Here is a 27,983-nt window from a genome sequence, read left to right as displayed (position 1 = left end):
TTCTAAAATGAAACGTGTGTGCGTCCCATCTTTTGGAGGGCTTATCACCCTTCGGGATTCAGTTTGCTCTGTCCCCCGACCTCAGGTGACATGCTCAAGAAAATGTGCAACGTTATAGATTCTCGAGCTTTTCTCCTTGTGAAGTTAGGAGTGACAGTCTCTTGTGTCTTTCTTCACCTTGTTCAGAAGAGCTCTGGCTACCTCTACTAACGGTGATTTCATTATCTTCTGAAGTTGGTTATTATTGCCATTATACGTACTAAAATTTGTAATTATTTTTACTTTGTCTCCATTAAATTTGAACTCTTGTAAAGACACATATGGCTCATTATTATAATCCTTTCTGCCTAGTGCATATTGGACACACAGCACTTAAAAATAAATGGAAAGATATTAATGGCAGGTATCTCTATTTTCAAAAATACTAACTCATCCTACAGCAAACACTGGGGGACTAAAATACCCACAGAAGTACCGGGCAGGGAGGGCCGAGGGAGAGGAGGAACAGAAGCTGAACTGGGGATTATATTCCGGACTCTGTCTATTTACTATTAACATACAATGTAGTATTTGTTTCAGGGGTACAGGTCTGTGAGTCGTCAGTCTCACACAATTCACAGCACTGACCACAGCACACACCCTCCCCAGTGTCCATAACCCAGTCACCCCATCCTACACCCTCCCCTCCTCCAGGAACCCTGTTTGTTTCCTGAGATGAAGAGTCTCTCATGGTTTGTCTCCCTCCCTGGTCCCATCTTGTTTCATTTTTCCCTCCCTTCCCCTGTGATCCTCTGTCTTTATTTCTCAAATTGCTCATAGCAGTGACATATGATGATTTATTCTGGACTGTCTTTAGGTTTTCATGAGAATCTGCCTGCAGAATCTGGCTACAGTGCTGACCAAGTTCCAAACAAAGCACACATGAAAAAAGGGTACCAAACCATTTTTTTAAATTGAGCTTCAGGGGAAACAAATAAATGAAATAGCAAAACACAGATCAGTAATTCCTTGTTTATTCTTTTCTTACAAAAAGACACTGGGAATAAATAAATATGAAATGGCATATGTCTTATTTAGCAATGGGCAAATAGAGGATTTCTGGGTCTTCTCCACAGGAATACACTCAAGGAGCTTCCAGAAGCTCACTCATCCTATCAACTTCCCACCCTCTATAAAAAAGATCAATTCTTTTAATTTCCCACAATTTTTAGCAATGGACTCTGGAAATAAGTCACCTAAACCTGACTCAAGAGACTAAGATAACTGATTCAAGTTAAGAATATATATGATGTTGCCCAGAAACTTCAACTAATGAATATTCTTACAAGTTTTTCATTTCTTATATATCCTGTATGAATAAAGAGTCTATTCTGTTCAAATCCGCATGGCAAATAAAATACAACAGAAGGCTGAGCACAATATATACACTTTTCTGTCCTACGAGAAAAGATTAAATACAGGTATATTTAAAAGACAGTGAACATGCCATGTATTTTCTTAAACCCAACAAAATCCTGATTTCCTACACCTTGCAGGTGATGCAGCAGAAGGCAAACAAATACCAAAATCACTTGTGACAAAATTTGGCTGATAAATTAGCTACACAACAGTACAAATTCAATATTCAATGGATTTATTCATTCCAAGGTTGCATGGAAAATGAAGTTAAAAAACGTCAGTACAAGTAGAACCACACCTAAGAAAAAGCACCTAAAGATGAAGGAAGGACAGCTCTGACATCTCCCTGCGGCCAGCGAGCCACGTTCAGGTGCATCCACGGATAGAGCACCGTCAGTCTGCCCAGACCCTAGGCTGCTATTCAGTTCTGTGTCTGAAATTTTCTCAAAGACTTCAAAACCCAATTTAAATTTAAAGGGGAAATATATATATATATATATATTTGTGTGTGTGGGTAAAGATCACTTACGACATCAGTTTCCTAAAAGGCAACTCACGGCTCTCCAGAAGTGCGCATAAACATCAAAAAGCCCGAAGTAAAGAGCTAGCGCATCAACATGCACGATCAGGGACCCCGCGGAAGCCACAAGGTGCTGTGATTCTGTGACTGACACCGACCCTCGGGGTCGGAGACAGTGTCTCACGACGGACGCAGACCATGCCCACTGCGTGAGGCACACACACTACTAGTGAGATCGCACTCTAACAGTTGAAATCCAAACTTAACTCCAGAAAATATAAATCTGGAATATGAATCTGAAGACAGTACAAAAAGCCGTTGAGTGGAACCTGCCTGCAACACTCCTTTGTGTTTTTTTTTTCCTTTAAGGCTACAGAAAATCTGCACATAAACAAGGCAAGTAATTCTCAGAATAAAAATACCCCCTCCAAATAGCTAAGGTCCCCGGTCAGATTCCACGATGAGTGTATGTTGTTATCACATTCTATTCCGCAGGTGCACTTTCTTGTGAGTCTGCAGGGTTAGGATCCATTCTTTCTGGAAATAGAAGCTTCTCGCAAACTGCCTCCTTGATCGGTAAATACTGTGATATTTCATTAGGTTCTGTGAAGAGGGAAGGTGAAACGTGCTGGAAAGACAGAAATCGTGTTAGCACAGATTCACTGACCACACCGGTACTTTTAAGAAATGCTTTGGTTCAAATATTCACAAAGCACACCAATTTTATTTTATTTTTTTAAACAATTTATTTTGGGGGCGGGAGGGAGAGGGAAGTCTCAAGCACAGAGCCCAACACGGGGCTCGACCTCTCGATCCGAGATCATGACCTGAGCCGAATCCAAGCGTCAGACGCCCAACTAGCTGCACCACAGAGGTGCCCGACACACCCATTTTAGAAGGAGCTGTAATATGTTTGTAACACACGTATATGAGGAGCATCATGAGGTGATCTGGATGATAAGGGGTATCTCTTGTTACTGAATCATGCAACCTCTTAACGGACGATTTCCTCAAAGCTTACAGGGATAGGTTATTTATAACGCTCCCACACATGTATTAAGGATTCAATACATCTTAGGGTGCCTGAGTAGCTCAGTCGGTTAAAAGTCTGCTCCTTTTTTTTTTTTTTTTTTTTAATCTATTTGACAGAGCAAGAGAGCACAAGCAGGGGATCAGCAGAGGGAGAGGGAGAAGCAGGCTCCCCACTGAGCAGGAAGCCTGATGTGGGACTCAATCCCACTACCCTGGGATCATAACCTGAGCTGAAAGCAGAGGCGTATTACCCATCTGAGCCACCCAGGCGCCCCTAAGCATCTGATTCTTGGTCTCAGCTCAGGTGTTGATCTCAAGGTCATGAGTTCAAACCCCATGTCGGGCTCCACGTTTAGGGCGGAGCCTACTTAAAAAGATTTTTTTTTACTGCATCTTAATCTCATCCTCTTTTACTAATGTTTTTGCACCTTGAAAGCACTAGCCTTTACACAGAGCCAGGATGTGGCCCACGATGGACTCTAAGTGACTCCTCCTACCCACGTGTACTCTACATCCACACAGAAATAAGCACGAGCGGTATCAATCTAATTCACAGCGATATGTGCAAAAAGGTATGACTTTTGAAGCAACCTATTACAGAATCCTACAGATTTGCAGAAGCCCTTTACAAGTCCCAGGAGAGCAAAAAATAAAGAAAATTGGGCCAAAACAAGGTATGGCACAAAATTATCACATTTTAAGGAGAAAAAAAGAGACTGGGTAGAAAGAAATTACAGGGTGAAAAGGTGCTAAGTGGAAAGAACATGGCACTGGTGCCATTCGCTGAGCCACCAACAAACAGCTGTGTGACCTACGGTAAGTCACAGCTCTGGGTCTGTTTCTCCAGAATAAAAAGTGGAAATTAGACTAGAAGATGGCTCTGATACGTACAAAAACTCTAACTGGTTTTGTATTTGAGGTGAGCTCAGGAACGTTATGCTCCAGTAGGATTTATCTTTTAGAGGCTTATTAGGTGAACTGATAGATTCAGGGATCCAGATTTGGGTGGAAACATGCAAAATGAACATTAAAAGTCAACTTCTAAAAACTGGTATTAAAATACTGTACCATTAAATTAGCAATTTTGCTCTCTCGTGATGTATATTCTCGTAACATGTAGGTCTTGTCCGCCTATGTTGAAAAATAAAAAAAGGTTGCAATAAATCTATTTCTATTGTTACAAAATCCTTTCTCTCAAACAGCACTGCCTATGACAACAGAATTGCTTACAAATAGCAGGAAGTCTGACAAGAATTTTCACGCTGCCATGAGACAATTTTCACCAAGAATTCTTAATTACTAATACCAATCTCTATAAATCACAGTGATATCATATGTAAACAGATTTAATAATTACCATGTAAGAGAAATACAAGCAAAAGTTTAACTTTAAAAACAATATGTATATTTGCAAATGATATGTGCAAGAGATTTTAATATTCATGTTTGGAACTACATCTTTTCCTTAAGCTTTATCGTCACCTATCTACATAACATGCCTACTCTCACATGTAAAGAAAAAAGGCTTAAATTTTATTCTCTCCCATTTCCGCAAAATTCTTGCAAATTGCTTATTTAATAAATCACATTTTTAGACTTCGACTTTTCCCATTTCCAACTTTTTAAAGTTAGGTTTTAGAAAAAAAATTTATTACAGTTTGTTTTTTTGGTGAAACATTATTCAATAAAAGAAAAATCACACAAGATTAAACTCCCTTAAAGTTTTAATCTTTTCTATAAATAAATGTAAATTTTAATCTTTAATCAATAACCAGATTACTGCTCACTAAAATCAGATAATACGGAAGTAGAGAGCAACTACAGCTCCTACAGATAACACTATCTTTTAACATTCAGAAATCTCTACAAAACTTACATATGTTCATACTTTTTAAAATACAAAGCTGAGATGCATATCTTTATACATCAATTAAATGTCAACTCTCTGCCACTCATTTTTAATGGCGGTCTACTTTCAACCATATGGACGTAAATTAAATAGCTCAAGTCCGTGCCCATGCAGTGAGCAGTGAGCGCCGCCTTTTCCTTCCGCTGCTACAAACAAGAGCACTGCCGCAAACGTCCCTATACATACGCGTATATATTAAAATTATAAACACACACACACACACACACACACACACACACACACACACACACACACTTTTCTGAGGCAGAAAAATACAGCCCATCTTTAGTACTTTGCTACCACTTTTAAAAAAGAAAAAAACCACAGTTTTTTGAGGGAAGAAACCCTACCCCCCCGCCCCCGAGCACGGGACTTGGGCACCAACCCCGTCTTACTGGGTTTAAAGTCCACTTCCGCCACTATTCACCGTAGAACCTGGGCAAGTGACCACCTGATGTCTTTGCTGTCGCCGCCTCAGCTATGAACAGAGCCGATGACGGCTCTTCTTCCACAGGGTGGTGGTGACAGTCAGTTACCACCACTGCCCTACTGACTCTGGCGGCCTCGTCTCTAATTCACCATTCTACATGATCACAAACCAGAGGTCACAGGCCCTACCAGAGGAACTTCCATGACTCAATTTTTTAGACACTTTTTGGAAAACCTTGTATGTCGGCAGTTCCTTCAGAGGGAGTACCGAGCTTTCAAACTTCGGCGCGACTATCACAATGCTTATGTAATACAAACTCCAGGAGGCCATGTGATTGGTATTTTTAATAAAGACATTATATAAGCACTAATATGATGAACAAAGGTAAGAGTTAAGGGACAGTTCTCTTAAACACAGATTAAGTACACATGAGGTTTTTTTAGAAGCATCAGACATGCCCTACTGGGGAGTGTCCTTTAGAAAACATTTTTAGCTACCAGAACTTTCAGAAAAGATGTGCTGTTTCGTTTACTGTGCAGTCAACAGTGCATGTAGAACCCCTACCTTAAAGGTCAGAAGGACTGTCATAAAGTATAAAGCAGTGCTTCCCTTCAAATTCCCAACCAGACAATGAAACAACAGAACAATCCCAACGTCAACCAGGGTACTCATGAAGTAAGAACACACACCTCATGGTAAAGTCTTGTGTCATTCATTCTGATAAGCACCCCATCAATTCTCAAGAAAAATCGCAACAGCAGGAAAAAGCTAGAAGGCATCACTCTCTGAAAAAAATAGAAATATTTTAATGAAAATGAAATATGTTATTACTTTGCTAAAAGAAAATCATTTTTTTTGAAAATGAAAATTCTAAAGGCATCAGAAAGACTGAATTAGCAGTATACAGAAATCTCTAAACTAGACGTTCTTTGTCATAGCTTCAACTAAGGCTCAATATATTATATTATAATATAAACATCCTGGCTTCAGTTTCCTACAATAAAAAAATACTTTTTGGTCAAAAGATATTGAGGTTAAAGATTTAAAAAATACGTAAGTATTATGAAAATTACAATGGCTGATTTAAGGACACCTGGGTGACTCAGTGGGTTAAGCCTCTGCCTTCAGCTCAGGTCATGATCTCAGAGTCCTGGGTCGAGCCCCACATCGGGCTCTCTGCTCAGCGAGGAGCCTGCTTCCTCCTCTCTCTCTGCCTGCCTCTCTGCCTACTTGTGATCTCTGTCAAATAAATAAAATAAAATCTTAAAAAAAAAATCAATGGTCGCTTTAAAAATTAATAGTACTTACAGTAAATGTCAACTCCAGTAATACCAAAATTAAAGAATAACCTATTTCTTTGTTGTTACCTGTGTCTTATTCAATTTACATTAATAAAGAGACCTTAAATAGAATGGTCTAATTCAGTGCAACCAATTAAGTACTATCTCATACAGCCAAAGACTGATTTATCAGACCATTATAACATGTTTTTTTTTTTTTAAAAGATTTTATTTATTTATTTGACAGATCACAAGCAGGCAGAGAGGCAGACAGAGAGAGAGGGGGAAGCAGGCTCCTCGCTGAGCAGAGAGCCTGATGTGGGGCTCGATCCCAGGACCCTGAGATCATGACCCGAGCTGAAGACAAAGGCTTAACCCTCTGAGTCACCCAGGCGCCCCGACCATTATAACATGTTCTTAACAACTTTCATCTGCGTCATAGCTATACATTTCTGTTTTCCAAGTGTAAACCACTGAAGAAAGCCAGAGAGTCAGTGATAGTCGAGTGAGGTTGGTCCTAGTGGTAGGGAAGGAGGGGCTGAATAGTGTGTGGGGTCTTTAGATCTTAGTATATGTGCTGCCGAAGCGAGCACAGGGGTCTTTAGATCTTAAAAAAGAATATTTTGGGGTACCTGGGTGGCTCAGTCAGTTAAGCGTCCAACTCCTGATTTTGGCTCAGGTCATGATCTCAGGGCTGAGAGATCAAGCCCCGCGTCAGGCTCCACACCGGGCATGGAGCCTGCTTAAGATTCTCTCTCTCCATCCTGCCCCCGTCCCTCCCCAACATCTCTCTCCCTCTTTAAAAAAAAAAAAAAAAGAAGAAGAAGAAGAAGAAGAAGAGTATCTTTGGGGGAACCTGAGTAGAAGAAGAAGAAGAAGAAGAGTATCTTTGGGGGAACCTGAGTAGCTTAGTCAGTAGAGCATGCAATTCTTGATTTCAGGGTCATGAGTTCAAACCCCATGTTGGGGGTAGAGATTACTTAAAAAAATAAATAAATAAAATAAAGACCGTTTCTTTTTTAAAAAGTGCTTGACCATTTACTAAATAAACCTTATTATCTACTAAAGTCCAGTTCTTCTTACAGTAGGTCTTGGATTTATATAGATAAGAAGACACAATCCCGGGGCACCAGGGTGGCTCAGTCATTAAGCGTCTGCCTTGGGCTCAGGTCATGATTCCTGGGTCTTGCAACAGAGCCCTGCATCAGGCTCCCTGCTCTGCCGGGAGCCTGCTTCTCCCTCTCCAGCTCCCCTGTGCTTGTGTTCCCTCTCTCGTCATCATTCTGTCAGATAGATAAATAAAATCTTAAAAAAAAAAAAAAAAAAGACAGAATCCTAACGGTCAGGAAGTTTATCAAAGAGGGAAACAGAGAAGCATGATGTGGGGGGTGGCCAGGCTCAGAAGCACTCAGAGAGAGAAGTGCCTACGTCTGCTGGACAGAGTCAGAGAAGGCTGCGGGAAGCTGACCATGGGAAGAAGAGCCGGGTGGGAAGGAGAGTTTCCACAGAGGCGAGAGCACACATAAGTTCGGAGGCAGGCACCAGCACGGTATCTTCAGGGCACGGCCTGTAACTCCGCACGAGCACAGAGCAGCGTGAACGGGAGTGAAGAAGTAACAGGACAGCCCGTTACTAACAGTGGCTTTACTGCCTAGACAGTCACCAGCCACAGGCCAAGCTCTCCTTCCTTAGGAACCCCCCCCTTTTTTTTTAAGATTTATTTATTTATTTGGGCAGGGAGGAGGGGTAATCTCAAGCAGACTCCCCACTGAGTGCAGAGTTCGATTCGGGGCTCATCTCAGGACCCTGAGATCATGACGAGAGCTAAAATCATGAGTCGGGACACTTAACCCGCTGAGCCACCCAGGTGCCCCTGCCTTAGCACCTCCACACACCCTGTGGCCAGACGTGACGCTCACTTATCTCTGGATCTCAGTGTCAATGTCGCTTCTACAGAGAAGCTTTCCTACCATTCATAACCGCAGGTTTCTCCGGGTATCTCCTCCCCACTCCCTTACAGACCGACAGATTCATTACTACATCCATTTACTTGCCTACAGCCCCCGCCCCTCCCCATGACTGCAGGCCCCACAGCAGCGAGAGCGAACAGCGAACAGTGCTGGGTTCACCTCCGCATCCCTGCCGCCTAGACACCCAGGACACGTAGCCGGCACCCCGCGGGCGCTCACCGCAAGAGAGGCTGGAGCTGCCTTTGCTGGAGAAAGCGCTCACAGCCACAGTATCCGCACCAGACTTCACAGCAAGACCCAGAATAACGAACTTGGAGGAAGACCCTGACCTGTGACATCTTGCTCGGTCACAACTGACTGGGAATCGCACTACCGCTCGACAGAGTGCTACTTGTAATTACTGGAAAGACTGATTGGCAACATTTTTTCAAATTTCCAAATTAGTTGTTAACAGTCACACGGGCACAACACAGCAAGCGATCACTGAAGCATGGCAGAGGGGAGACTGGGAGTTAGAAGACCCCAGTTCTAGTCCCAATGGCACAATTCAACCGCGTATTCGAAGGCAGCAGGTCTCTTGTAGGAGAAGCTGGAGATTTCTGGGTGTTTTCCTCACACTGATGAGCAACCGCAGCCTCTGGTAGCTGAGGACCGGGGATGCCCGATACTCCGTAGCACCACAGTCCTACACGACCAAGTCGGTCCTGCGGCCAGGAGCCTCCCAATTACCTTAACTGGCCTTCAGACGGCTTAAAACAGAACAAAACAACAATTTATATTGCTCTGACCTTAGAACCTAATTGCATTTACATATAAATGCAAGATTCACTCAAGGAATGCACTGACCTTGTAATGGAGGGAAAGACCACAGCCTGCTTCACTTGGAACATTACTTAAGGGCTGTTCACCATTTCTGAAAAACTACATCAGCCACAGCAGTCCTGTGTCGTCTGAGTCCCTCCCTGGTGCCTGTCTGAGTCCCTCCCTGGTGCCTGGCGCCTCCGCCAGCAGAGGCGTCGGCTGCGGCCTTCAGTGAGTCAGTACTCGGACGGAGGCACGGGCCTACTTCGTGGGGTCTTTCAGTGTAGTCACATGACGCACTTACAGACCGAAATACGTATCTTATTTTAAATCAATTTCCTCTTATTTCTCTTTTATTTTATAGTTAGGACATTATGTTGGCTTATTGGAAAGAAGGTGGGTTATATTATCTACGAATTACCTTTCAGGGAAGTAAAAGGGAGGGGTGCTTAAAGTATTTGGTAAAACAAAACAAAACCAAAAAAACTAATGGAGCAATGTGTGTAATTAGGTTGAGACCCACTAATTCAGAGCAAGTCACTAAACCACCCAAGGTCTCCTTCTTCATCTGTAAACATGGGGATGTAAAGAAACAATTCCTTGGGCCTGTCTCTGTGAAATATGGCATTGCAGCAGGCCCGCATTTCAACAAAAGCCACGTCCACGCAGGCACTGTCTCTGTCCCTTGAGAGGAAAGATGGGTCCCTACCTGGTGTACTTGCACTTTTGAGTAACACACAGAAGCAAAAGGCGGACAAATTCACTCCTGAGGACTCAGAATGGAACTAACCATTAGCTGTAAAAACCATTACAGAACATAAGGGCATTGTCAGTATTTGGGAGAGAGGGAATTTACTTCTTTGAAAGCTAAAAACTTACACATTAGCATGAAAATAGCTTTCCTTTTCATCTTCCACAGACAAGTCCTATCAGCTATAAATCCTACCAAGCGCAGTGTATTAGAATACAAAATCCTAACCTAAAAACAAGCTTTGCTCTAAGAAGCTGATTTAGAAAACAAATCAGGGATGCCTGGGTGGCTCAGTCACCATCCCAGGGTCCTTGCTCAGCGGGGAGCCTGCTTCTCCCTCTCCCTCTGCAGCTCTCCCTGCTTGTGCTGACAAATAAATAAAATCTTTAAAAAAAATTAATTTGTGAAATATCCTGTAGATATAGGTAATGCCATAAACACAAAATTATCAAAACTCCGAAAAACTCCCTGAAGCAAATCCAGACATCCCAGAGCTCACAGTGCACAGAGCTCTAAATCTACTCTTCCTTCCTGGGGATCTGGGCACAGGAAATTTTCTTTTTTAATTAAAACTGTCTAGGTTTAGAATTAAAAATTAAGATGGTTAAAAAATTTCAAAATCTGAAACAAATAAATTAAAAGCAACCTAAAAGGCTCTAACAATCTCCAGAATGTAAAGTAAGTTACTTTGTTTATATAAGCAGCTTCCACATTTCGGCATCATTTCTTTAAGAGGGTTTTCTAATTATTAAGGAAACCAAAAAACCAAACATTTATAAGCAACTAGATTTACAATTCTAAAACAATAACTTTTTAGCGGTTTTCTGGCCAAGGTTAAAACACCAAATAAAGGCAATGAACATTACTACCCTTACCCCAGATGATTCCAAGAATGTTTGGAAAGTGAAAGACCATCTATACAGTTGTCCCCTGAACAACACAGGTCTGAACTGTGCAAGTCCACATATGCCGATTTCTTCTGATCAATCTTCCCTTCTCTATTTTCTCTTCGCTACGATGTTCTTAATAACATTTTTTTCTCTAGCTTACTATATGGTAAGAGAATAGTACATATAACATGCAAAATAAGTGTAACCGACTGTTCATGTTATCGGTGAGACTTCTGGTGAACAACAGGCCACTGGTGGTTAAGTTTTGGGGGAGTGAAAAGTTGTCCAAAGATTTTCAACTTTTTTTTTTTTTAAGATTTTATTTATTTGAGAGAGAGTGTGTGCACACACAAGTAGGGGGAGTGACAATGGGAGAGCAGGGAGCCTGCCCTGGGGCTCCATCCCAGGACCCTGAGATCATGACCTGAGCCAAAGGCAGCCGCTTAACCAATGGAGCCGCCCAGGTGCCCCAAGGATTTTCAACTTCTAAGGGGGGGGTCACTGGTACCCCTAACTCCTACCCTGTTCAAGGGTCAGCTGTTTATTTCGTAGCTCCAATCAAACTCCTAGCCATGGGGAACGATGTAAGGCAGCCCTTAAAATTTTATACTTATTTTTGAAGGTCCTCAGAGAGCTCTGTTAAACTAAAAATAATCTGAGATGGTTCATATTTTATCTGAAAGCAAGTGGGAAAAATGCAAAGTCAGAAAACGCTCGAAGTAAAAAGGCCAGTGAAGTGGCCTCAGGTGACCTTGCGTGGGAAGCACCCTGCACGCAGGTCCTGCTGCTTCATCCTCGAGCAAGGGTGGGCAGCGTGACGGCCTGAAGCTACTGGCAGCTGTCACAAAACCAGCTCAGCAAATACCTCACCGTCACGGTGGTCCACCACCAGCTCCCTCCCTGGTCTGGCTCGAGAAACTCACACACCTACTCGGATCTGGACCACCTGACCCATTCCCTCCATGTCCACGTGTCTACCCAACTTTCCAGTCCACGCACGTACTGCAAGCACACTATGGACAGTCAGGCAACAAGTATTCTTTGTCTCCTGTGTTAAGAGATAATTAAATCTCTAATCTGCCTAGGTAATTCTGATAAAACTCCAGGTTTGGGCATCACTGGACTTGAGGTAGGCTCACCTCCATCCCATCCCCCTTTCCTCCTGTCACCGCAGTAGCGGCATCTCTCCTGCCGAAGGCTACCCCTTCTCATGAGCAAAGGCAGAGTCCGACGGATCCACTGCATGACTGCAAGTTTCTTAGTATCTCTGACCCTCCATTTCTGCTCACTGTGTAGAATCTTCCCAAGGATAAGGAGATAATACAGACACGTACCTAACACGGTGTCTGTGAAATAATAGAAAATACGTATCTTGGTCTCTGTTTCTGGTTCCTGACAGAGGGCTTCAGAAACCCTTGTAAATTCCTAAGTGATAAGAGCACTTAGGAACATCTTTTGTTCTAATGAAGCAAATCTCGGTGAGCACCCAGGTCAGGGATGATCCCCAGAAAGACCAGGCCATGACTAGAAGATGGATTTTCAGTTCCAACCCTCATTTTCCAGAGAAAAGAGTGGATCTAGAAATGGAGTTAATAACTGACCATGCCCATGTGAGAAGCCTTCATAAAATCCTAACATAGTCCCCATATTTAAAAAAACAAAAAGCACACACGCTTTTGTCAACCTCATGTCCTCTCATCGGCACATCTCTGTTTCTTCTCATCCAGGAAGCTTTCTGGAAGTCGGGTCTACTCCTTGTCTCCACCTCCGTGTCCTTCACTTACCCCCTCACCATGTAACTTAACACTGCGCTCGCCAAGGTGACTGACAGTATCTTACTTGCTAAAAGCTATAACCAATGTTTTTAGTCTAGGGGACACCAACTCAGTCTAGGATCTCCTTACAGCCCGATGCTGACTTTCACGTCTTCCTCAGCTTCCCAGGCACCACATTCCTGGTTTCTCACCTACACTTTTGTTTACCAGGCTAATCTTCACTTCTACAGAAGGAACGTCATGTGGGGGCGCGTGGGGGCGCCTGGGGGGCTCACTGGTTGGGCATCGGACTCTTGATTTCCACTAAGGTCATGATCTCTGGGGTGTGCGACAGAGCGCTGCGTGGAGCCCCGCCTCTGGCCCCTCACTCGCCACAGAGTCTGCTGCTGCTGCTTCTCCCTCTGCTCCCCGCGCCCCACTTGTATGCACTCTCTCTCAAATAAGTAAATAAAATCTTAAAAAAAAAAAAAATACAATTACAAGATAAGGGGAGATAAGGGGCTCCTGGGTGGTGAAGTCAGTTCATCGAGGGACTCACTTTGGCTTTAGCTCAGCAAGTGATCTCAGGGTGGTGAGATCAACCATGTGTGGGGCTAGGAGAGCTCAGCACGGAGTCTTCTTGAGAGTCTGTCTCTCCCTCTGCCCTTCCCCTACCTGTGCCTGTGTTTCCTCTCAAATAAATCTTTTTAAAAAAATAAAAATAGGGATGCCTGGGCGGCTCAGTCAGTTAAGCAGCTGCCTTCGGCTCAGGTCATGATCGCAGGGTCCTGGGATTGAGTCCCACGTCAGGCTCTCTGCTCAGCGGGGAGCCCCTTTGCCTGCCGCTCTGCTTGTGCTCTGGTTCTCTCTCTCTCTCTCTCTCTGCCAAATAAATACATAAAGTCTTTAAAAATAATAAAAAATTAAAAAATAAAAATAAGTTACACGAGGTAAAAAGAAAGACCATGTTAAGATGACGTTGCTCCTCAGTTTGAGACTTAGTTACTGTTTACTCTGGTGCACACAGAACACATTCGTGCCCCTCCTCTCCAGCTCCTCCACTGACAAGAACACAGGCGCCCCACATACAGATACATCAAGGAACAGCCGCCTGCTCGGATACTAACGCATACAGACAGGAAAACCCTAAGGAACTTCCACATAGTCAGTGAGTCACAGCAGGCGGGTGGGCAAGCAGACAGGCGTGACTGGGTAAGCTGGACAGTGAACGGACCTAAATGATGAAAGCTCAACTGGAGGAGGGTTACAGGTGAGCAAGGGAGTAAGGTGCTAACAGAACAATTATCTAATGCCAGAGTAATGATATGTATTAGATGGTACAAAGAAAACCGTCACTAGTTGCATGACCTTAGCTAAACCAAACTTTGGGCCTTGTCTATAAAACACAGAAGCTAGCCTAAGTGATTCTCTACACATTCATTACAATTCCAAAATTCTGTGATAGTACAGAAAAACTGGACTTTAAAAAAGTCAAGTTTTGATTTACTGTTTTCATTCCTTATCACTTCCATCACAATACCCACAACCATACGCTCCCAGCACAATTTCGGAAGCTGGGGCCCTGTGTCTGACAGACTTTGTAAGTGCTATAACTGAGGGTTTAAAAGAAAGTACTTACAGGGTCTGGCAGAGGAATATTTAACTCTGCCCGGGGCAGCTGTTTTGTGCCATACAGAGGAGATGACATTTTAGCTGGTAGTACGGGATAAGGCATGTAATACAAAGTTTCGGTTGAAAATTTTCTATAAAGTGTTAGAAACCCAATTACGACCCAACAGTAAACACGTATGAGCAACTGCTAATGAGCATGTATTATTCTTTTTAAACGTGTCCCACCAATACATTTTAAGTGGAAGTAGCTTGTTCGCCAGACAGAAAAGAACACAAAAGGAGTAAGCAGTTCACGTGTGTCATTTTTGTTTTCCGTTTCTGTGCTCGAGATGGAGGTACAGTCTGTTGATCCTTTCAGTAGCATTTTTAATTCAAAAGTAAAAATTAAGCCATAATTTTCATTCAAATTAAACAGTAAACAAACAAACTACAAAGTAGCCAGGCACCTCTTTTAAAAGTAAATGTTCGGCTAAACTAAAGTTTAGGAATATACTAAGATTTTGTGAATTTATAATGGACATGAAGATGTACTCTAGACCCAAGTGATACTTGACACGATACCATGTTAAGACCATGAGTCTTCTAAGTGAGTCTTGTATTTCTGACCAACAGTGAGAACGGAAGAAGGACGTTAATTTTAAACAAAAAATCACAGTACTCACAATTTTCACACTCAGGCTTGAAACTCCATGATCATGAAGTTCATCCTCAAACAGGAGAACTTCTTCAAAAAATTTAATCTGTTCTCTGGCTTTCAGTTTCTCTGTATCTATATGATCTGTTGTAGGTACAACCTGAAAGAAAAAATTCAAGAAGGAATACATAAAAATTTAAAGAATTAGAGCCACAGGAAAACTGTTCTCCTACCCGCCTTGTCTTCATAGCCAGAGCACACAGTTCTACTTTTGCGTGTCGTCAGGAGACATGAAAGACGAGATATGTTCCTTGTCCTTGAAAAACTTAAGATACTACAGATAGCAGATACTATAACTTCAGAAAACAAGGGAGTCAAAATTCATCATCTTTCATAAAAGTCAAATTCAAATCAAGTGTTCTGTTATGATTATCAGAAAACTAATCATCTGAAAATTAGCGTGAACTACTATCATAGACGTCCAAAGCAGTTTTGTGCTCTGAAAGTCCACCTTTCATACACTGGTTTGGAGCTTTAAAAATCCCCATTAGAATCCTGTTAAATATTTTAGGTTCCCAGCCTAGCTTCCCCAAACCTACAAACAAAATAGTGTTTTAAATAATGAGGTAGTAGGGGCGCCTGGGTGGCTCAGTGGGTTAAAGCCTCTGACTTCATCTCAGGTCATGACCTCAGGGTCCTGGGATCGAGCCCCACATCGCATCGGGCTCTCTGCTCAGCGGGGAGCCTGCTTCCCCACCCCCACCCCGCCTCTCTGCCTACTTGTGATCTCTGTCAAATAAATAAAATCTTAAAAAAAAAAGAAAAGAAAATGAGGCCGAAGCTGTAAAATAACAATGCACACTATTTTTGAAGGAACTGAAAGTTAAGGTCGAAAATTTCAAATTATACTAGAAAATATTTTTACAAAAGAATTACGATCAGGAGGGAGCCTGCTGGAGGGTGCTCGCAACATCTTTCTTTTCCTATATTTCACAATTCATTAAACTGTACCTCCATATTTTTGGAGTTATTTCACAATCTTTAAAAGGCTTAAAAAACATATGGAACACTACAAACATTCTTAACACCTTTCAAGAAAAGTGAGTCTTATTCACGTCTTTCCAATAAGATCTCCCTCACATCAAATGGAGGTTTATGAGAAGGAAAATACTTGACTTATAATTTCTTTAAAATTTATCATATAAAGTTAATTAATGGTAAACACTAAGAACCCTATGCTAAATTTCCTTTTTAAAATTACTGAAAGCAGTGCATGTGTGTATATACATACAAGATATAGATTTATCTTCATATATAAATATATATAAGAAAAATTTTTTTCTTTTTGTTTCTGTAGTACATACCATTAGGAACATATTGTAAAATTACTGTTATACAGTGACTTTTTTTTTAAATGAAGATATAACTTCCATACTATAAAATTCAATCTCTGAAAGTGTACAATTCAGTGATTTTTTAGTTTTCTCACAAGACTGTGCAGTTCTCACCGCTACCTAACTCCAGAACCCTGCATCATTCCCCCAGAAAACCCCATACCCACTAGCAGTTACTCTTTCTTCTCCATTCCATACCCTGGAAACCACCACTCTAACTTCTGTTTTTCTAGATTCGTCCCTTTGCAAATCATCCTAGAGCAACCACAGGTGTTTTGTGTCTGGCGTCCTTCCCTCAGCCTGCTTCCGAGGCTCACCCCTGCAGCACGCGACCAGCATTTTGTTCCTTGTTCAAGGCCAACTAACATTCCACTGTCCAGACACACCAGTTCTGCATATTCACTGATGATTACTTAGGTGTCTTCCACATTTTAGCTATTTTGAATAACGCTGCCGTGAACAGCTGGGGACAGGTTTTTGCATGGGGACAGGTTTTCCAATTCTCTTGTGCATCTACTGAGGGAGTAGAATTCCTGTATTATATGGTAACTCTATGTTTAACTTTTTCTTTTAATTGCAGCCAAAAGTAACATATAACATGAAATCTACCATCTTAGCCATTTTTAAGCATACGATTCAAGAGTGCTAACTGTATTCACACTATTGTCAAAGAGATCTCTAGAATTTCTTCACCTTGCCCAACTGAAACACTGCTAGAACTGTTAACCCACGTCCCTGTGATAAACAACTCTATCAGCTGCGGTACAGTATGCGCAGCTCCTTCTGCCTTTAGACGTAACAAAATCTATTCATTTCCAACGTTTAAGTCTGTACATTTCTCCCTAAAAATGTACTTTGGAAAGCTCGAGATACTGAAGATGATATATAAATGGCCACTTAGCATGAGAAGATGCTCAACGTCACTAATCGTTAGAGAAATGCAAACTAAAACCCTCCGACATCGCTGACAGGAATATAAAGTGGGGCGGCCACTGTAGAAAACAGTGTGGAGATTCTTCAGAAGGTTAAAAACGGAACTGCTGTGCCATCTAGCAGCTCCACTTCTGGGTGTACATCCAAAACACCCAGAGCAGAATCTCAAAGCGGGGTCTGCACGCCTCTGATCACAACAGCACTATTCGCAATAGCCAAGGACAAGCAACCTACGTGCTCACTGACAAACGAGGGGAGGCAAAGCACGGCCTCCATCTACAGAAATACTACTCAGCCTTAAAAAGGATGGAAAGGCTGACACGCGCTACGCTGATGAACCCTGAGGACGCGATGCTAAGTGAAATAAGCCAGTCACAAAAAGACAAATATTGTAAGATTCCACTTATGTGAAGTATCTAGAGGTCAAATTCATAGAAACAGGAAACAGAATGGCGGTTGCCAGGGACTGGGGGAGGAGGAAATGAGGAGTTACTGTTTAACAGGTACAGAGTTTCAGTTTTTCAAGATGAAAAAGTTTTGAAAATTGGCTGCACAACAACATGAATAAATTTAAATTACCATATAGAGAAACTGTTAAGATGATAAACTTTGTTATGTTTTTTACCATGGTAAAAAAAAAAAGAGGAAAAAAAAGCTCAAAATATCAAATCACACTGAATAAGCTGACAAATGTTCCAACATGCTTTAAAAAAGAATGCTTTTTTTAGGGGTGTCTGGGTGGCTCAGTCGGTTAAGCACCTGACTCTTGGTTTCAGCTCAGGTCATGATCTCAGGGTTGAGCGTCAGGTTCCAGACCCAGCGAGGAGTCTGCTTAAGGATTCTCTCTCTCCCTCTTCCTCTATCCCTCCTCTGGCTCACACTCTCTCTTTCTCTCACTCTTTCTCAAACAAACGAATACATCTTTTTAAAAAATACACTCTTAAATGCATGGACATTATACACGTTTTATTCCTAAAGGGCAATACAGCTACAAGGGCGGACTTCCACTCTCCTGCAATGTCAACTGATCTAGTCAACAAGAATGAAGAAAATGACCACATGTTGCCAGGCACACATTAGGCCTCTGACCTCATAACACTCTTACGCCGTAATCTCAGAGGTGTTCTGAGGGCGACCCGGCTAATAATTAGTGAGGGCAGATCTGCGACCGGCACAACTCTACGGCTGGCTCTCGTCTCTTACACTATGCTACAACTCAAATAATCTGTGAAACAGCCCAAAAAGAGTGAGAAAACACTACACACACACACACACACACACCCAAGCAGCCCCCAGCAATTAGACGGCAAGAATATAAGGGCAAAAGGAAAGGTTTCATTCAAACACCTCATTCTCTGACATTCTTACCATTTATATAAATTATATTTTCCTCCGCAGGCATATACTTCCTATACACACCAGGGCTTTTGTTTTCAGAAAGGGTGGAAGAATTGAAATTTAAAATCGCAAGTAATATTATAGGGCAAAAAATTCTTAAGAAAGTCAAATGTAAAAAATGTTCCAATGGTGTGATCTTCCACATACAACAAACATGCTTAACCATAAGCTACAGCTTTGGTATTACGTTATTAAGAGACATGTACTTCAAGAGTTTAAACCCACTTCTTCATCCACAAAATGAGGATAAGAGTGCCGATGATACAAGGTTATTCTGAGGATTAAGCAACAAAGTTCTAACAATTTTGCCTAGAAAATGGTTACTCAATTTTTTAAGGCAATAAAGGAACGTATTCATCAACTTGTAAGGCATCATTCCTGCAAAGAGTTAAAATGAGTTCCCATTTCCTCACTCCCAGCAATGAAATATCAAATGAACTTTGTTCTTTACAAAGGTTTTCACTCAGGAGAAGAAAGGAGAACATCAATCTATGAAGTATCGAGGGACTGAAATAACCTTGCTGCCCATTAGACTATACAGGAGGGATCTTTGTCTGTTTTCTGCTGCATCCACCGCTCCCAGAATTAGTGTCTAGCTTAGAGGAAGAGCTCAAGAATGAAGGAGTGAGTGAGTGAATGAATGAATACACAAATGTCCTCTCAAAAAATGCATATTTGTCTTGGAAGCAGCAGAGTAAAACAGTTAAAGCCTGGATTACAGGAGTGTAGGAAACGAAGAGAGCGGAGTGGCTGCTATGAACTTCTGTCTTCCCAAGACTCCAAAAACTTCTGCACAGACAAGGTGCCCATGCGCAGCTCTGGCTCCTTAACACTCCTGCCTAACCGCCAACATACGATCTGGGTCTCCAATGATCACTTTATTTCCACTAAAGAAACTTTCTTCTCTGTAACTGAATGTGATAGAGACTTGCAACCTAAGCCACATGTTCTTCATTCCAAATTGCAGGACGTCAAAATGCAGCCAAGTTCCCCATCTGAGACCTACAGATTCTACTTCCCAGTGTCATGCACCATGAAGTGACGCTCCATCTCTTCTCAAGCTCTCTGGTTCACACGGCTGCATTATTAACATGGAGCTGGAGGGTTTCCTGAGCGCGTTCCCACAGATAGGCTCTTGTCAAAACTCTGCTATTGAGGCTATTATCTCTGTTTACCCAGTTTACTAACAAAATTGAGACTCGGGGTAAGTACCCGCCCAGAGTCATAACCAGGCTCAGAGACAGTGCAGCAAGACGAACACCTGAGCTGTCTGAGCACAAGTCCCATCTGTCCCCCAGTCTGTTCAGCTGTGAAACCGCAAGCTACTAACTATCAGGTTTTGTCTACATCACCCAATTCAATACACCAAGGGCAGACAAGCATTTTTTTTTAAGATTTTTAAAAAATTTTATTTATTTTGACAAACAGAGATCACAAGTAGGCAGAGAGGCAGGAAGAGAGAGGGGGGAAGCAGGGCCTCGATCCCAGGACCCCGAGATCACGACCTGAACCAAAGGCAGAGGCTTTAACCCACTGAGCCACCCAGGCGCCCCCAGACACACATTTTAATTTGAGAGTGATAATGATAACATTAAGGCAGTTTGCCATTGCTACTAAACATATTTTGGGAATAAAAATTTTTCCCCTATGGCCTTCCTCTTTTCTGTTTATAATCAGTAAGCAAAATCCCTTTGCATTAGGTTCTGAAGCTTCCCTCGACAGAAAGCAGGATGAAAGCAGCAGCAAAAAAAAGCCAAATTGGGGAGCTCTAATGCTGACCCTGTCCAAGACAATGAATGACTTGATCATAAAAGGAGAAAATAAGACTTACCTTTAACTTAAGTGACTCTCCAAGCAGCGTTCCCTTGTAGTCTGTGGTGTAGGTCCAATCGTACGGTTTAAGAACGTCCTGGGAGTGCTCACCCTCCGTCCTCGGAATCAAAGAAAGAGGATCAGATTCAATGGCGCAGAATACAGATCACCTGCGCTCACGGATCACACCAGATTACATTCTACGAGTGACACAAACATTCTAATCGATACACATTCTTATCATAATTCACCAAAGCAAGATCGTTCTTGCTTTTTCTGCATATTTATTGTTACTAAACTTGTCATATGCTGATATAGTCTCTCCAATTAGTCTGTACACTGCCTGAGGACATGGTTTAAAGACCTGTACTTTTTTTTTTTTTTTAAAGATTTTATTTATTTGTCAGAGTGAGCACAGGCAGACAGAGTGGCAGGCAGAGGCAGATGGAGAAGCAGGCTCCCGCTGAGCAAGGAGCCCGATGTGGGACTCGATCCCAGGATGCTGGGATCATGACCTGAGCCGAAGGCAGCTGCCTAACCAACTGAGCCACCCAGGCGTCCCGAGACCTGTACTTCTCTTTATCCTCCAAGGTACCTGGTACATAATTGGCACAAAGTAAATAACTGCTAATTTGATATCAGAGGAAATACATGTTTCTCTATTTCAATGCCCCCTACATTTACAATGCAAATCACAAGTAACTATTTTTCTTCAAAAGCAAGAACAGAAAAGTACACGGTGTACCGCCTCTTCACTGAAGGACACCCCAGGTTCAAAAACGTCACCTTACTAGCTCAGCTCCACTGTAATTCAACTGAACTCAGCAAGTATTCAAGATCTCCACTTTACGGGTGAGAAAAATGAATCCTAGAATGATCCAACTATCAAGTATGATAATAATACTTGCCTTTCACTCTAATAAAAGACACATATCATGAAGGTTTTTTCAACTCTTCTCTTTCATTTAACCCATACCCTTCCAGATTCTCACCTGCTCTCCTGCCACTCTTCAGCACAGGCTACTTTAAGCATTCCTTGATAGTTGTTTACACATCGTAATGCATCTGTAGCATTGAACTCAATCCCGAAGCCAGAGCCGTGCTGGATTCTCAGGACGTTGTCTCCAAACATCATTTCAGGGAGAGACGGCATGTGCAATTCATCGGCTAACCTATGCATAACCAAAAGTCAGATAATAGTTCCAATACGGTTATAATTACAAAGTGGGCAACAGAGGCAAAAGTTTACATGTGCTCTGAGTGACGTTCTAAGGGACCACAACGAAAGCAGAGGCCTTCAGTGCAAGTGTTCTACAACAGCAACTTTAGCAGATCAGAAGGCTTTCGTGTCAATTTTCTTTTCTAAGACTTCCGGATTTTTGAACAGCTACGCAGCTATTATAAAACTAAATAAAATAAAAATAATAAAAAACCCTGCATGAAAAAATTAAACAATGGAAAAAAATACTGATTCTTATTAGAAACATCTATTTCATTCCTGGATCACCAAAGACCCACCCCTATCAAGAATAAATATGGGTCCTGATTCTACTATGACTGCCTAGGAGATGACCTAATGTACCAAAGTCTCATGTTTCCATAAGGTTCATGTTTCTGGTAGACTTTTTGTTCTTATACAACAATTATATTAATTATAGTTAAGATATTAACTACATTTATATATTAACTAAGAATTATAGACGATAGCACTTAAAGAGACTGTCTCTTGTAGGTTGTAGGAAAACAACCTTTCCAATAAAATTCTCAACTTGTCCCAAGTTTTAAAAGGTGGTCATGAAGAAGGCAAAAGCAGCAACGCTGATGAGGGAAACCGGCACTTGCTTACACGGCTTTCTGGAAGGACTGTGTCAATTTACATTCTATCCCCCGAGGCACCAATGAAACAAAAAGTACCAAGAATTTAATCAAACGGATATCCTGACTCAAAATATCAGTTTTGGAAATCTATAATAAAGAAATAATCCCCAATGCAGAAACGAGCTATACAAATTAATACTCATAACCATTTTCTTTATAATAATAAAAAAGAAATACTTGGAAAATCCAATCATAAAGAAATAAATGGTTATGTATACTATAGTATATTCATACAATGAAATATTATAGAATCATCAAAAATGTTTAAAGAGAAAATATAATAAAATAGGAAAAATGGTTATGATACAACAGTAAGAAAAACTGGACACGTTTGTTTATTACATCTGTGTGTATGTTTGTGTGCACATCAGGGATCTAACATTTTAAGTTGCACACCTTTAGTATGATACCTAATAATGTTAATTTTTCATCGCAAATTTAAGTAAAATTTATTCTTAGTTATTAAGAAACAGAAAATATTAAGTACTAAAGAAATTAACACTCCTTTGTTCATTGTAACACTACTGACAATAGCCAAGATGTGGAAACAACCTAAGTGTCCATCCATACCACAGACGGTTTATACATGCAACAGAATACAATGCAACCTAAAAAAAAGGAAGGAAAGTCTGCAATATGGAACAACATGGATGAACCTTGCGGCCATTTTGCTAAGGAAAAAAGCCAGTCGCAGAAAGACAAATACTACATGATCCTACTTTTATGAGGGATCTACAATAGTCAAATCTGGCAGTGTCTGGGTGACTTAGTCGGTTAAATGTCGGATTCCTGATTTTGGCTCAGGTCATGATCTCAGGGTTGTGAGATCAAGCCCCAAGCGGGGCTCAGCACTCAGCACAGAGTCTGCTTGAGATTCTCCCCCCAGCCCCCGCCTCTGCCCCTGAAATACAGATGGACACGCTCCAGAGACCTGCTGTACAACCCCGGACCTGCAGTTAACAAGAACGCACCGCACACGTAAGCATTTGTTAGGAGGGGAACTACAAAAGACCCTGAACAGCCAAAGCAATCTTGAGAAAAAAGACCAAAGCTAGAAGTAAACTGCTCCCTGATGTCAACCTATACTACAAAGCTACAGTAACCAACACAGGATGGTGTTGGCGCCAAACATACACTGATCAGTGAAACAGACGAAGAGCCCAGAAATATGCCCACACGTATGCAGCGCCTGAGCGGCTCCGTGGGTTAAGCTTGACTCTTGGTTTCGGCTCCGTCATCGTCTCAGCGTTGTTGAGACTTAGCCTCGCAGCAGGTGCTGCGATCAGAGCGGGGCCCGCTTGAGATTCTCCCTCTCGCTCTCCCTCTCCCCTGCTCGCGTGTTCATTCGCAGGATCTTCCTCTCGCTCTCTCTCAAGTAAGTAAATCTTTAAACCCACACCTACAAGGTTATTAATCTTCAACAAAGGAGGCAAAAACATAAAATTAGAAAAAACAGTCTCTTCAATAAGTGGTGCTGGGGGAAACTGGAAAATCAAAAAAATGAAACTGAAATGCAAAAAAAAGGAAACAACCACTTTCTTACACTGTACACAAAAATAAATTCAAAATAGATTAAAGATGTAAATGTACGACCAGAAACTATAAAACTACCAGAAGAAAACGTGAGGCAGTAAGCTCCCTGACATCAGTCTTGGCAATACACGGTGGCTCTGTCTTCTCAACCAAAGGCACAAAATCAAAAATAAATAAATGGCACTATACGACACTAAAAGTCTTTGCAGAGTGAAGGAAACCAACAGAATGAAAAGGCAATCTACTAAACAGGAGAAGATATCTGCAAGTGATACAACTGATAAGGGATTAATATCCAAAATACATAAAGAACCCACACAATCAATACAAATTAGAAATGGGCAGAGCAGCTGAAAGACATGTCTCCAAAGACGACACAGAGACACATGAAAAGATGTTCAGCATCACTAATCATCAGGGAAATGCAAATCAAACGACGATGAGATGCCACCTCACACCTGTGAGAATGGCTATCATTAAAAAGAAAAATAACGTGCAAGGGCCATGATGCAGAGAAAAGGGAACCCTCCCTACAGTGCTGGTGGGAATGCAAAGTGGTGCAGCCACTATGGAAAAGAATAAGGTTCCCCCCAAAATTAAAAACAGAACTACCACAGAATCCAGCAATTCTATTTGAACCAAATAAAAACACGAATTTGAAGAAACATATGTAAGCTCATGCTCACTACAGCATTATTTACAACAGCCAACATATGACCGCAACCCAGGCATCCAGCGAGAGACGAACGGACAACGACAAATACAGACAGACCAACACACTACTTCCAAGGAAAAAACTACAAAGTTCTGATGGAAAAAAAAAAAAAAAACTGTTAAGAATATAGATCTCATGTTAAATGTGCCCACTACAATGAAACGAAATTTTTATAAAGAAAATATTAAATACTTAAAAGATTTAATAAGATGAAGACGGAATGTATTGGAATAAATTTTAATAAAAAACATCCAATTAAACAGATCTTAACTACTCCACTGAATAATGCATATAAAATAATACAAGACGTGATTCTCTGAATTTGCCCCAATATATCTGGAGAAATCTGGCGGCCTTACAAAATATTCCAGTTGTGTAGGTAAAATAATTACTACTTTACACTACTAACCATCCCTTCATGCCTCTCTCCCCTGGTCGCCTTCCTTGGCCTAAGTCTTAGAACACCAGCACGGCCTCGGGTGCCGCCCCGCACCCTTCTCCGTTCCCGGACGACTTCTGCAGGAGCTCAGCCCGCCCGCGAGGCTGCAGGTGTCAACCCGAAGCTGATGACCCCCAACCCGCACCCGGGCGCAGTCAGGCTTCCCGAGTGCCCGGGGAAACGCCTGCTACGCCCCCGCCTGCGGCCCCGCACAACTCAGAGCTAGACAGTCTGACCTGCGGCTCTCTCCGGCGGCTGCCGCCATCTGGGCCGCGTCCCGCTTCCCAGCGGCTCAACCACGAAGCTTCCCGGGCCGCGGCCCGAGCCAGAAACCCCGCAGTCCGCACGGACCGCTCCTCCCTCCTCCCGTCAACCGGCCGGTAGGGCCAGGTGCGCCCTTGCAGCGGGTCTCCGCAGCCCCGCAGCCCCGCAGCCCCCGCCGTCACCATCGGCGAAGTCCCGCAACGCGCGCACCCGACAGCGTCGCTCCCCGCACGGAGTCGCACGGAACACACTCGGCGGCCGCGCTCCCTGCCCGCGCCCGCGCCCGCCCCCGCCCCCGCCCCCGCGTCCGCGCCGCCACCCCACGGAAACGGCTCCTCGAACCAGCGCAGGCTCGCAGCGCCCCCGCGGTCCGGCTTTCCACGCGCCCGACGCCCCGCGGTCCCGCATCACAAACGCCTCCCGGCCGCGTCCCAGCGCCCGAACCTGCCCGGACGCCGCGCCCCCGTCTCGGGGACTCCAGGGCACAAGGCCCCGTCCGTCCGTCCGTCCGTCCGTGGACGCGCTCCCTGGAGGCGGCGGCCCTTCCGTCTCCCGCGTCTCGGGCGACCCGCCCGACCCGCCAACCCCCACCGCGCGCACCCCCGGCGCCGGCGTCGGGCATCGCGCATTGGTCTGAGGCGCCCGCCGGTCGCTCTGCTCGGAGCCGGCCGGAGCGACAGCGGCGGCGGCGGCCGGACCCCGGCGAGGCACAGGCGGCCTCCCGGCGCTCTCGGGCCCCCCGCCCGCCCGCCCGCCGCCGCCGCCGCCGCCGCCCGCCCGAGCCTCACCGCTCCACGTCCGCCGACTTCATGATGTGCGTCTTGGCGGCCGTCAGCTTCCAGGGCCCGAAGGAGAAGTCCTGGTGGCTGCTCTGGAAGCCGTGGATCATCATGGCCGACGCGGCGCCGCGCGGGACTCACGGAGCGCGCTGGGACAGGGCGGCAGCGGCGGCGGCCGACCCCGGGTCCTCCGCCTGCGTCCGGCCCAGCCCCCTCGGCTTCCGAGCCGTTACCATGCCCGGCCCCGCCCCGCCCCGCCCCCTGCGGCCGACCCGGACGCCCGCCCACCCTGCCACCGCCTCCGCGCCTGCCACTTCTGCTTCCGGGACCCGCTGCCCGCGTTGCGTGACCCACGTCTTACGTCACGATGTCCCGGAAGCGGGAAACGGGAGCTCGGCTGAGGGGCGGGGCTTGGTCGGGGATGTGGCCGGGGGCGGGGCGCCCCGCCCGCTGAACTCGCTGGGTGACGTCATCCGGGAGTGTTTCACCGGACGCCGGGACGGGGTCCGATCTCCACGGACGCCGCAGAGCGAGGTCACCGCCGTGCGTGTTGGCAAACCGGGGTGGGAGGGAATGTCCCGCATTTTCCTTTCGAGGCCGAACCCAGGAATCCCGTAGCGCTTAGGGGCGGCGTCGAGCGGCGCGTGGCTCAGGAGGGGACGTCGGCGTCGGGTGAGCTCCCGCCGCGCGGGAGAAACCCGCCCCCCCAGGGCTGCCTGGGCGGCCCCGGACGAACCTCGGAACGAGGAGGCTTGACCTCAGGACCCCCCAGTCTGTCCGTCCGGGCTCGCTGCGGACGCTGCTCTGCCCACCCGCTTGCGCGCCGCCTCTTGGAAGCCCTCAGCTCGCTGTTCTCTCTCCGACGCCCGTTAACCGTGCTCGGACCGGCCTCCGGGGGTGCGGTTCTCCGGTCCGGCCTCGCTGCGCCTTCCACGGGCTGGTCTCCCCGAGGCCTTTCCCGGCCCTGGAGCTGGGCTTGCCTGGTACTCTGAGCTGGCGGGTGTAGGTCCCCGTCGGCATCCGCGGAGCACTTGCGGGTCCAAGTCCCCGTCGGTGCCCGCGGAGCGCGCGCCTGCTGCCAGCCGAGCCCGCATGTGTAGCGGAGACCGACGAGGAGGTGCGGAGACGCGGCTGCGCGCACACGAGGCGGGACCTCTTTTCCCTTAAGTGTAGCTCATCCGTCAGTGCCGTCTGAACTTACAATCCTGGGCCCCTGGCTTGCTTCATCAGTCATTCACAGTTTAGTTTAAACGATTCTGTCGTACCGTGTCCTGTGCGCTGGCCCGGACAGAGGAGGCCCAGGACCCACTGACCAGACCCGAGGCGGTGCTTTCCCTCCTACACTTTCAAAACACTCGTCTCCTTCCCAGACCTCACTAGGCCGGCGGCGATGAAGCCTTCCTGTTGGAAGGATATTTTTATTTGAATTTAAAATTGAACAATTAAGCCCTTTATCTCTATGGTTTCCAATTCAGCACCTTATTAGAAACTTTAGAACTAAAATTCTCGGGGCGCCCAGGTGGCTCCGTGGGTTAAAGCCTTGGCCTTCCGCTCGGGTCATGATCTCAGGGTCCTGGGATCGAGCCCCACATCGGGCTCTCTGCTCAGCGGGGAACCTGCTTCCCCCTCTCTCTCTGCCTGCCTCTCTGCCTACTTGTGATCTCTGTCTGTCAAATAAATAAATAAAATCTTTAAAAACAAAACCAAACCTAAAATTCTTTGAGGGTACAAAGAAACAAATCTTTAAAGGGACAATTTAAAGCACTCACACATCAGACAGAGATATTTAGGCATTAACTCGGAATTGTCTGTGCCCATTCAGGTACTATCATGCAAC

At 44.4% G+C, this 27,983-nt stretch overlaps 1 protein-coding gene across 2 annotated transcripts; it reads right to left on the bottom strand.

Moving 5' to 3' along the window:
- Positions 1 to 1,007: 1,007 nt before the first annotated feature.
- On the bottom strand, positions 1,008 to 26,330 carry LOC111150834 (TOR signaling pathway regulator). Of its 2 annotated transcripts, none has more exons than XM_022508458.1 (7): positions 26,156 to 26,330; positions 21,531 to 21,710; positions 20,558 to 20,657; positions 15,030 to 15,161; positions 5,979 to 6,074; positions 4,019 to 4,081; positions 1,008 to 2,546 (listed from the first exon to the last, which is right to left on the bottom strand). In XM_022508458.1, exons 1-7 carry the CDS (start codon positions 26,257 to 26,259, stop codon positions 2,403 to 2,405), a joined length of 819 nt encoding a protein of 272 aa, XP_022364166.1. In that variant the 5' UTR covers positions 26,260 to 26,330; the 3' UTR covers positions 1,008 to 2,402. The 2 variants fall into 2 exon arrangements, with proteins under 2 accessions (XP_022364166.1, XP_022364167.1); XM_022508459.1 differs by having other exon boundaries at positions 21,531 to 21,705; positions 26,156 to 26,211.
- Positions 26,331 to 27,983: the final 1,653 nt, after the last annotated feature.

Source organism: Enhydra lutris, unplaced genomic scaffold (genome assembly GCF_002288905.1).
Source record: "Enhydra lutris kenyoni isolate GAN:26980312 unplaced genomic scaffold, ASM228890v2 scaffoldscaffold24, whole genome shotgun sequence".
Taxonomy (NCBI): Eukaryota; Metazoa; Chordata; class Mammalia; order Carnivora; family Mustelidae; genus Enhydra; species Enhydra lutris.
The sequence above is the reverse complement of the archived record's forward strand: the minus strand, read 5'-3'. Positions and strand labels throughout refer to the sequence as shown.